The 10,741-nt window shown below is 44.6% G+C and overlaps 1 protein-coding gene across 1 annotated transcript in view; it reads left to right on the top strand.

Annotated features, from left to right (window-relative positions):
* Prep (prolyl endopeptidase) overlaps nt 1-10,741 on the top strand; it is an 88,210-nt gene that overhangs the window by 24,509 nt on the left and 52,960 nt on the right. The window contains exons 4-6 of the mRNA XM_028775811.1: nt 1,556-1,686; nt 3,973-4,182; nt 7,562-7,683. Of these exons, the coding sequence (XP_028631644.1) occupies nt 1,556-1,686; nt 3,973-4,182; nt 7,562-7,683 (463 nt within the window). The remainder of the gene's footprint in view (nt 1-1,555; nt 1,687-3,972; nt 4,183-7,561; nt 7,684-10,741) is intronic.

The raw sequence follows: 10,741 nt of genomic DNA, 5'->3' as shown, positions 1-10,741 counted from the left end.
CTCTCTCTCTCTCTTTCTCTCTCCCTCTCTCTCTCTCTCTCTCTCTCCTTCCTGCCCCTTCCCCCTCTCCCCCTTTCCCTCCCCTTCCCTTCTTCTTCCCCCCCTCTCCCTCCCCCTCCCCCTCTCCCTCTTCTTCTCCCCTTCCCTCCCTCTCCCGTCTTGATTGAGACAGGGTCTTTCTACATAGCTCTAACTGTCCTGGAACTCACTGTGTAGACCAGGCTGGCCTAAGACTCACAGAGGCCTGCCTGCCTCTGCATCCTGAGGGAGTCAAGGCTCGCTCCATAACTTTTCTTCTGCCCTGATTTTTGAGACAGACTCTCTGAGAACCTGGAGCTTACCAGAGCTGGGGGTCAGACATGGCAGCCACGGTCACTAGCTTTTGTGTCAGTGTTGGGTATTCCAGCTCAGGGCTTCACACAGTAAACATTTCACCCACTGAGCCATCTCTACAGCTCTCATGAACGCTTAAAATACCAAGGACAGTAAGGTGTGGTGGGGCACGCCTTTTATCCTCGCACTTGGGAGACAAGTGGCTCTTTTAGTTCTAGGCCAGCCTGGTTCATAGTGAGACTCTGTCTCAAGCAAATGAAGTACACGTTGGAACTGAACAGCTTATAAAAGGAAGTGATTGTTGTATTTGAACATGAGAATGATTTTTGACCAGTTAAGTGCTTACCGTAGTCATAAAATAGCAGGTAAGAAATTTGGCAATGATACAGCCTGTGAAACTAGATTATGGTAAATCTTCATTACCTGTGGTTACTTGCTGAGCCTGTGATTCATAAATAACAGTGAAGATTTGCTTCCACCTAATATTATCTTTGGCTTGTAGTAGTTGAAAATATTTTATTATATGAGCCTTTTTTTTTTCTATCCAAGAATGGGCTACAAAGCAGAGCCTGTGAATTTAGCCCTCCTGTTCATCTGTTTATAGCACCCCCTTGAACATAATCTATTGTCTCTTAAAACAAATCTCTGTGGATATACACATTTACCTTGTAATTCCTTAGAAACCCCCCCCCCCACTCACACAGATACCCTCTGTGTGCCACACCCTGCCTGGCACCTGCCTTCATAGGTCTAACTGGAGCACAGTCCTGTCAGTCTGGTTGTTTGGTGGGCAGCGACTCTGTGGCCCTGAACAAACCCTTCTCTTTGCAGAACCGTGCTGACCTTCACACCTGGCAGCCAGCCAGGTCCTGGAAGCCAGCCAGGTCCTGGAAGCAGACCAGAGTTTACAGTAGAAAATCTGCTTTCTTCCTCATTTAGAAGAAACAGCCACTGCTTTATTTGACTGCCAGTGTTATTTTTAGCCAATTGGTCTGTCTCTACCTCACATACCAACTACAATGAGCTATTTGCATACCAAAGGCAGTTCAAGTTTTTACTGTAGGAAGCTGAGGGACTTCCAGTCTCACCCTCCTGACTGTCTCAGCTTCACAGAAGCTGTTTCTTCCTGTGTGTGGTCTTGTGAAATTTGCTCCTACATGTGTTTGATGATTCTCACAAATAGAAAATGCCACAGCTAAATACAGGGAATTTCTGTCCCCAGGTATTTTTATTTTTACAATACAGGTTTGCAGAACCAACGTGTATTATATGTGCAAGACTCCTTAGAGGGGGAAGCCAGAGTATTCCTGGACCCCAACACTCTGTCGGATGATGGCACGGTAGCACTCAGAGGTAGGTGCTGTGCAGTCAGGCCCCCGGGAGCCCTTGCAGCGTCACTTGGAGCTCTGAAGTCTTGAGATCCCAAGCAGGGTGTGGACCATATTGTAGAACAGATGCACACACAGCACTAGGAAAGCTAACTTTGTACACTATGTATAGACCACGGGAATCGTCACGTCCATCTTTCTTACTCTGGTGGCATGAGGCAGAGCTGGAGAGTAAGTCATACTAGATCCAAATTAACTTCTGGGATGGTGAAGTATCGTTAGCATTCCCACAACCCCTGAGACCTGACTGGACACACTTAAACCCTGTTGCAAGAAACTTAAGAATCTTCCAGCTATAAAGTAGGCAAGTGATCAGAGTATGACAATCTAGGCAATTGGCAGTCTGTTAGAATTAAAAGCAGAAGCACTCAATCTCGTGGAATGGAACCCACTTGGTACCCTGATCCTGTGGATGCTCCTGCACAACCTGAGTCTAAGTGCGTTTCCTCCGTGTTTACATTAAGCCTGATCTCAGTGTAATCGTCTCCATAAGCCACAGCGAAGATGAACCTTGATGTGTTTTATGTAATGAAGAAGTAAGTTATTCTCAAGGTCTGTGGTTTAGTAGTTACATAGTTAACTTACTGCTTGACATGCCAGCTGTTCCTAATGAAGGCTCAGCGTTTCCTATATTGTCCACTTTTTTTTATATTAAAGCACAGTGCAGGTATGGTTCTCTAGAACTGTGAAATTGAACGGTGATGTTAATTGTTCCATAGGAAGTGAACCACAGGGCCTCATTTCATTGGATCGGTGGAAAGACCTTTATGCTGGCATTTTTGCTATTTCTAGCTATGCCTCTGTTACTTAGTGGGCCCCTTCACCCCCCAAAAAGGCTTAGTGTATAAATGATGATGTGTATTGGAAGTGAGGTACCAGGTGTCTTTATAAGAGGATATTAGTATTTCCATAAATCTGAACTTGTGATTTAAAATAAATTTAATGCTATAGTTCTGTGGCAGTCATGTATCTTATATAAGGGTCTGTATAGTTTTCAGTAATACCTGTCTTTCAACCCATCCAGGAGGGCTGCATCCTAATACCTCACCCCAGTGGTACAGTGCAGTGATTCCTTAGGCGGTTGCTCTAACTTGCTGATGATTGCCGCCAAGCTGAGTTAGGCGTGAGACCTGCCATATGATTCCGTACATATGCTTTCAATCAAAGTAGTGTTCAGCTCATCTTTCCCTGCAAAGTTTCAGTTTATATAGAAGTAATCCAAATACTTCAGGGGTTTCAAACAGTGAATATGCTTCCTTTTCTTTTCAGACTCTTATTCTGCATCATGTATATGTATATATATGTATATACATATATATATCCCCACAGTCATGCACATATGATTGTGGATATTATATAGGATTTACAAGTGATTAATAAGTATGTTAGTAAATTTTAAAGTAATTTCCAACTATGAAGTTCCGTAGCAGTTACTGAGCTACAAATTTAAGATCCCCAATAAAATTTACCAAGCTTCCCAGGAAATCACTGGTATCTAAATCTTATTCTACTAGGATAGTGTGATATCATAACTGCAAAAGCTAACAAACGTCAAACATGACTGTTTGTCAAGACAATTCCACAGGATGGGAGAGTTGTTGGGTCCCCAGGGAATCGGACCTGGCATGGCAGTCCACTGACAGGTAGCTTTCTGTTTCTTTTGGAATATGCACACGATCAGCGTTCCTTGCGAGACCTCAGCCTGTGTTTAGCTGGGCCTGTGATGTCATGGTGTGGATATTAATCTTTGAATGCCAGTAATGCTCCAAAAATGAGGCTGTAAATGCTTTGGAGTCCATCCCAAAAATTACTTAATGTCTCTAATTTAATTCTGTTATACGCTCCATATCATAATCCAGTTATTACCATAAAGGCAAATTTCCCCGTACTTACTCACTTTAGAGTATAAATAAAATATGCTGTATGTCCCAGATGAGTTCTGCTTTTAACTGAGCCACCCATTGAGTTATAAAGCTTTCAGAACGGAAGCATCTTAATGGATCTAGAAGCCAAGGCTTCTTTTTATCAAGGAGGAAAGTATGGCCTGAGGGGTTCAGGGTTTTTGCCATCTTACTGGCAATTCCTTCAGCTTCAGCTGAGCCGGGGTTTGCTCACTCAGATTCCCATTTCCTCATTGCCACATTGGGTCTCCATGCTATGATAGGCAGTTTTGACAGTGTGGATGACAACCGTAAGCAAGATTAGGAGTTGTATCCAAAGGTCACACGTGACCGTTTCCCCTGTCCCATAGGTTATGCCTTCAGTGAAGATGGTGAATACTTTGCCTACGGTCTGAGTGCCAGCGGCTCAGACTGGGTGACGATCAAGTTCATGAAGGTTGACGGTGCCAAAGAGCTTCCCGATGTGCTGGAGAGAGTCAAGTTCACCTGTATGGCCTGGACGCATGACGGGAAGGGGATGTTCTACAACTCCTACCCGCAGCAGGACGGGAAGAGCGATGGTACGTGAGTGCCACAGTGAAGCCGTTTGACTAAGGATGATGACTTCTAGTAACTAAAGGGAAAGTGAGACTGATGGATGCTGCGTACGGTTCTGGACACATCTCACCTTTTCACATTGTTACACGAGTGTTGTCCGTGACCCATCCGTCCTGGTACAAAACTTTTTTCTTAAATCTAAATCTCATAACATTTACAATTTCGCATTCTGGCTGTGTTCATGGACTGTGTGCAGCACACGTGGCCAGTGGCGACCCCAAGGCTGCAGTTTACTTAGCAGTTGTGACTGGTTTAAGAAGGCCAGTGTCTTCCAGCTGTAATCGTGCCGATTTCTTGGTGCGGTGTGTGAAAGCCTCTCAGACCGTATGAAGGGCTTTGTGATTGGCATTAGCAGTTTTTATTGTGCTTCCTACCAGCGGTCCTAAGAAGAGTTAAGTGTTCTTAAGTACCATAAAGTGTTTTTCACATTTTGCCATGTATCATTTATTGCCCCAATAGCTTGGTACATTTTCACAACGAGAAAATAAAAGTTTAGTCTCATAATAGTCTTGGAAAGCAGCAATATATGTGAATTGCTTTATGGTGATAAGCAGCTGATGCCAGGCATTTAAAAAACAATTTAAATAATTTGAAAAATAAATAATTAAAAATTAATTTAAAATAATTAAAAGTAATATACTTAATAATTAATTAATAATAATTAAAAGTATAAAAAATTAGAATTCACAGAATTAATAAATATGCATGTATATATCCTTGGTGTCTTCACCAGAGGGAGGAATAATTGATAACATAAAATTAGCTAATCCGCAGTGACCATCATCGTCCAGAGTCTGTATTCTACATTAGGCTCACTTGTGATGTACATTCTGTGCTCTTGGGCTCAGCTATGATGTGTCACTGTTGCTGTGTCACGGAGGTTAATTTCAGTGCCTTGGAAATCTTTTTTGCTCCACTGTTTTTCCCCTCCCTTCCCTAGTGCCTGGCAACCCTGATCCTTTCTTTTTCTACCTTTTTAGACAGGGTCTCACTGAGTTGCCCAAACTGGCCTTGAACTTAGATCTCTTTGCTTCTCACGTACAGGGTGCAGCCATGTGCTCTGTGCTGGGCACCACTGGCTCTTTCCATCTGGATAGGTGTCTGTTTTAGTTCTATGGATGACAGTATGCAGATAGGCTCTTCAGATCAGCTCCTGCCGTTAGATACTCTGAGGTGTTCTTCCTTTTCATAAGAGAGAACATTTCATGGTTTGTCATACTTTCCCTTCAATAGCTCAGGGAAGCTTTCCTTGTTTAGAGGCTGTGAACTAAGTTGCTATCCTGGGTGGACATTTGTGAGCCTTTGCGAGAAATGAAGTCCAGGTATGACAGTTGCCAGATCTGAGGGAAAGGAACCCCTAGAACCATCCTCCAAAGCCTGTGGCCCTCTGCATTCCCAGCAGCAAAGAGTTGAGGGGTCCAGGCTGCCTCCCGTCCCTCAAATGTCTGCCATACTCTCAGGGTTTAGTAATCCAGCAGTTCTGGTAGCGCTGTGCTGGTTATCTTTTGTCGTGATTTGTTTCCAGATGGCATACGAGGTAGGACCCTTTTCCACAGCTTGTCTACTGTCTGTCTCTGACCTACTGTTTTGATTGGAATCTAGTTTCCTTACTACTGTTACATTGCACTGTTACGTTGTTAAGGCCTTACCAGTTCTTTATGTGCTTTAGTTAAGGGCCCTCCATCACATTGGTGTTTTGCAAACATTTTAGTTAAGGGCCCTCCATCACATTGGTGTTTTGTCTGACTTGTCTGACTTTTCACTCTTCTGGTAGGATCTTTGGCCAAGTATACGTTTTTTATTTTGATAGTTTATCAGAGTTTATCAATGACCTTTATCTGAAAATGTGACACCTACTCCAAGTCCAAGGGCCACTTAGATTTTGCCTATGCTATCATTTATAGGTTAGTGTTTTACATTTTGGTCTACAGTCTTTTGAGTTAATTTTTCTGAGAAATGTAAGGCTTATATCCAGATATGATTTGGGTTTTTTTCCTAGTACCGTTTGTTAAAAAGCTAGTTATTACATTGTATTTCTTCCTTTGTTCATTTATTGAAGATCACCGGATTGTATTTATGTAGGTCTATTTCTGGGCTCTCAGTCCTGTTGCTCAACTGTGTGCTTATGAGTTTTGCTTGCATGCACCACACTCTCAGGAGTCCTGTAGCATTTTCTTCTTTTTCTTCGTTGTTAATTTTTAGGTCATAATTCAGGTCATGATGTCATCATGGCAGCTTCATATGCATTTGTTGTTATGCTTGTTCATGCTCACTGCCCAACCCCAACTCCCTCCACCCTCCTCCAGCTAATCCCTTGTCCCCCCATTCAGTGCCCCTTTCTGTTATACTAGGATATTCCACTACCCTTTGCTTCCCACCACCCTCCTGTAGCTTTAACTTTTATTTTAAAACAAAGCCTTGCGGTGTAGAGCTGGCTAAACTTTAGATTGGCTGCCTCAGCTCCCCAGTGCCCATATGACAGGTGGACACCACCGTCCCTGCTGGGGACAGAAGTTAGAGGGGATCCAACTTGGTCTTCACCTTCAGTGTTGTCCATTGCTCTGAGTATTTTCGTTTCAGTTGCTGGTGGTAAAGACTGTGAGCAAAAGCATCTGGGGAGGAAAGGGTGTATTGCATCTTACACCTCCACACTGTAGTCCATCACTGAGGGAGGTTGGGGCAGGTTCTCAAGGCAGGAACTGGGGCAGAGATCATGGAGGAATGCTGCTTACTAGCTTGTTCCTCATGACTTATTCAGTTTGCTTTCTCATACACCCTGGACTACCTACTACCCCGGGGTAGCACCGCCCGCAGTAGGCTTGGCCCTCCCACATCAGTCAGCCATCAGGAAAAATGCCTTCATCAGATTGCCTGTAGGCGTTGATGCACTTGAGGTTTCTTTCCCCAGATTACTCTAGATTGTGTCAGATTGACAAAAACGCAAACAAAAGCCAACAGGATAGTCCCTGTCTATCCACAGATTAAGATCCTGGGATCCTGTTGAGAGGCGCTCACATGCGGGCAGCACTGAGCCTTCCTTCCATGGGCACGGGCTGTCTCCATTTATTAGTTATGTCATTTCTTTGGGATGCTCACAATTTTCCTTATCGACCTTGTAATACTTGTTAGGTTTGTAGTGATTTTTTTCACTTTTTAGGCTGCTAACGACAACTTAATTCTGCTCCTTGCTTGCTGGTGTTCAGGTACCGTTTGACTTTGTGTCTTTTCGCATTGCGTCCTGCCACCATATACTTAAGGTTTGAAGTGTTCTTAGCATCATCGGATGGAGGTAGGTTTCCTTAATTGCCAACTGCATTTCAGCGAGCGTGGTCTATTCTTCAGGCACAGAGACGTCCACCAATCTCCACCAGAAGCTCTGCTACCATGTCCTGGGGACGGATCAGTCGGAAGACATTTTGTGTGCTGAGTTCCCGGAGGAACCTAAGTGGATGGGAGGCGCTGAGGTACGTGTACTTGCCCTCAAGGACGAGTCTCACGGGCACCTGTGAGAGTATCTCTAATAGGGGGGTTGTAGATGTGCTAGAATAAAGTTTTAAAATAATTGCTATTCAAACGGGTTATTAGGAATGAAGATGGTAAATCATTTAACGGCTAATTTCAACATTATAGTCTTGATAAAAACAAAAACTGCTTATGGTTATGATGACATAAAGAAAGTGTGAACACCCCAGAGGTCAGTACCGTAGTCTTCTAGAACGTTTCCCATTGCCCTCAGGTGAGAGGGACAGACCTCTGTGTTCTTTCTTCACCCATGCCATGTTTTCTTACTAGGCATCTTTTAGACACTTTATAAGGATTCACACACTCACTGGGGCCGGGTCTTAACAATAATTACCGACGTGCTGTGCTCTTGAAATAGGCCATTTTGTATTCTGCGTCTTGAGACGCAGCTGTGTGGGTACATATATGACCTCACAGTAAGACACCACTTTTCTGCCTATGCACTCAGGAGTGCTTCTTGTTGAGGGAAGGGGAACCTGCTGTGTTTTTTATTGAGGTTGGGATGTAACATCCCACTGTGGGTAAGAATCCACCGGAAAGACCTGTTAGCCAGCTGAGACACTTGTCTTTTCTGAAAAGCTAGTAGGACTTTGGCAGGAAGGGAACATTTTAAATTTTAAATTGTTAGTTGGAGGGTTACAAGAACAGTAACAGTGCCTTGTCCCTGTGTCTTCGTGTGCCATGCTTTAAGTTGTCCTTAGACAGAAGTTTCTGTGCCGTGGTTTTCTGGTCCTGGCTCATTGGTGGTGCAGGTGAGGTCTGGAAGGTTGGCTTCTTGCTGCTCATTTTTGTTTCTTCAGTAGCTGTGAAGGGAGGGATTAGAGAAAGGCAGAGTGTGGCTCATCCAGAGTCATTTGCTGGCTTGCTTTGTCTTGGCTACTCAGCTGTGATATGCTTCCCTGTGCCCTGCTTCTGTAACATGGGGCCCTTAGTCCCCAGGGTCTCTTCACTCTTGTTCCTGCTAACCTTTCCATCCTCCCTGCCCAGCGTTTCCTTCTTCTTGTGATAGTTTTGTGAGGGTCACACCTCCATACCTTACAGCAGGGATCTTTCCCAGTGCCTCCTGGCCCAGAGGAAGTCACGTCTGTGGACTGCCCTCAGGCTGCCTTCTCACCTGCCTCCCAAGGGCCTCAGACCACCTCCTGTGCAAACTGCACTGCAGCGCCTGGGGAAATTTTGTCTTGGGCTTCTGGGCTGTAAGCGCAGGACAGCTGTCACAGAAAGATGTCGGCTCCTTAGTGTGGATGAAGGGTCAGGGTAGAGAGAGATTGCTGTGTTCCAGGTTACAAGGGCTACTCCCACCAAATCTTTGTTATTTTGAAGTCATTTGTAAGCCAAAACTTAAACAAAAATCTCCCAAGAACTCATACTTCCCAGCAGGGGGTGCTACAGACTAAACAGTGTGGAAATACTCAATGTGAGAAGGACTGAGACAGCTGAGTCCTACACTGGGGACTTAGCTCTGTCACACCGTATCCTTGGCATTCTTTTGGTTTTTTAACCCTAAATCTTAATATGTATTACATGTAGCCATAAGCTATTTTTATACATTAGCTTGTGGTCTCTAGTAATTTAAAAATACATACTTGTACATACAATATACAGTTATAGATGTTACACATAGATTCACATGGGAAATTCACACACATAAAACATGGAGTCTGCTTTGTGCTGGCCTTGTGGCCTGCCCTGGAGTGTGGTTGGAATACACAGTGTGCTGGTCTGGAGCCACCATAGGCTCATATATTTGAATGTTTGGCCCTCGGTGAAACTGTTTGGGTAGGGTGAGGAGGTGTGGCCTTGTTGGAGGAGGTGTGTCACGGGGAGGGCTTTGAGGTTTCACACAACAGCCCCAGTTGCTCTCTCTGCCGTACTTGTGGCTAGGATGTAAGCTCTTAGTTACGGTCTAGTGTCTGCCTGCCTGTCTCAGTTCTCCTTGCCATGATGATTTTGGACTCACCTTACGAAGCTGTAGGCAAGCTGCCAGTTAAATGCGTTCATTTGTAAATTGCCTTGATCATAGTGTCCCTTCAGCAATAGAGGAGTATTCAAGGTACCTGGTGACGGATGCCCCAAAGGAGAGCTGCTGTTCCCCTTTCCCAGGAGGTCCAGATCAATCTTCTTGGTGGGACTTCTGCTCACTTCCCCTCATTTGTGTTAGGATTGTTTGTGTCCGGTGTCACCTGTGTCCTGTCACAGTCTGAGTTTGTATGTTCCATCACCCACCACCTAAGGCTCCTACCGTCAGTCTTTCTGCCTCCATTTCTCTTTTCTGAGACGGAGGGTGGGGTGGGGGGGAGAGGCCTTGAAGCTATTGATTGTTGACATGGGGGAAGGATCTGGGAGGAGTTGGGGGAGGGGAAAGAATATGATCAAAATATTGAATGAAAGAAGTCTGAATAAAATAAAATTGTTTATTAATTTTGAGGATTTTATGCATGCATGTAATACATTTTGATCATATTCACCTGCTCATGGTCCCCATATCTTCCTCCCACCCTTTCTACCTCTCCCAATGGCATGGCCTCTTTTTGTTTTTTTGTTGTTTTTTTTTTTTAAGATGGCTCACTGATTCAGATTTGTGCCACCCGTATGATCATGGGTGTAGCACCCACCATCCACCAGAGTGTGGACAACCTTCTGGGGGATATCTTCTGCGAGAAAAATGAGTTTCCCTCCTCGGAAGCTGTCAGTTGCCTGTAGCTTCTCAGGCAGGGGTGGCAGCTCTCTCCTTTGCCACTGTGAGCTCACGGGTGCAGCGGTCCTGTTATGTTCAAAAGGCACCGTTTTGGTCCAGTCTTCTACCAACTATGGCATCTACTCTTTCCAGTCCGCTCTCCTGAGCCTTAGAGAGGGAGGGACTGAGCACTCCACTGAACTTACACTTTGGACTTTGATCAAGTGTGACTTTGGCATTAGCGCGTCCTCTGCACAAAAACAAGTAAAAACAATGAGGTTGGAGGGCTGCACTGATCTGCGGGTTTACAGGTTGGAGGGCTG

The sequence above is a fragment of the Grammomys surdaster genome, unplaced genomic scaffold (genome assembly GCF_004785775.1).
Source record: "Grammomys surdaster isolate TR1022 unplaced genomic scaffold, NIH_TR_1.0 261, whole genome shotgun sequence".
NCBI lineage: Eukaryota > Metazoa > Chordata > Mammalia > Rodentia > Muridae > Grammomys > Grammomys surdaster.
Note: the sequence above shows the minus strand (reverse complement) of the source record. Positions and strands in the feature narration are given on the sequence as shown.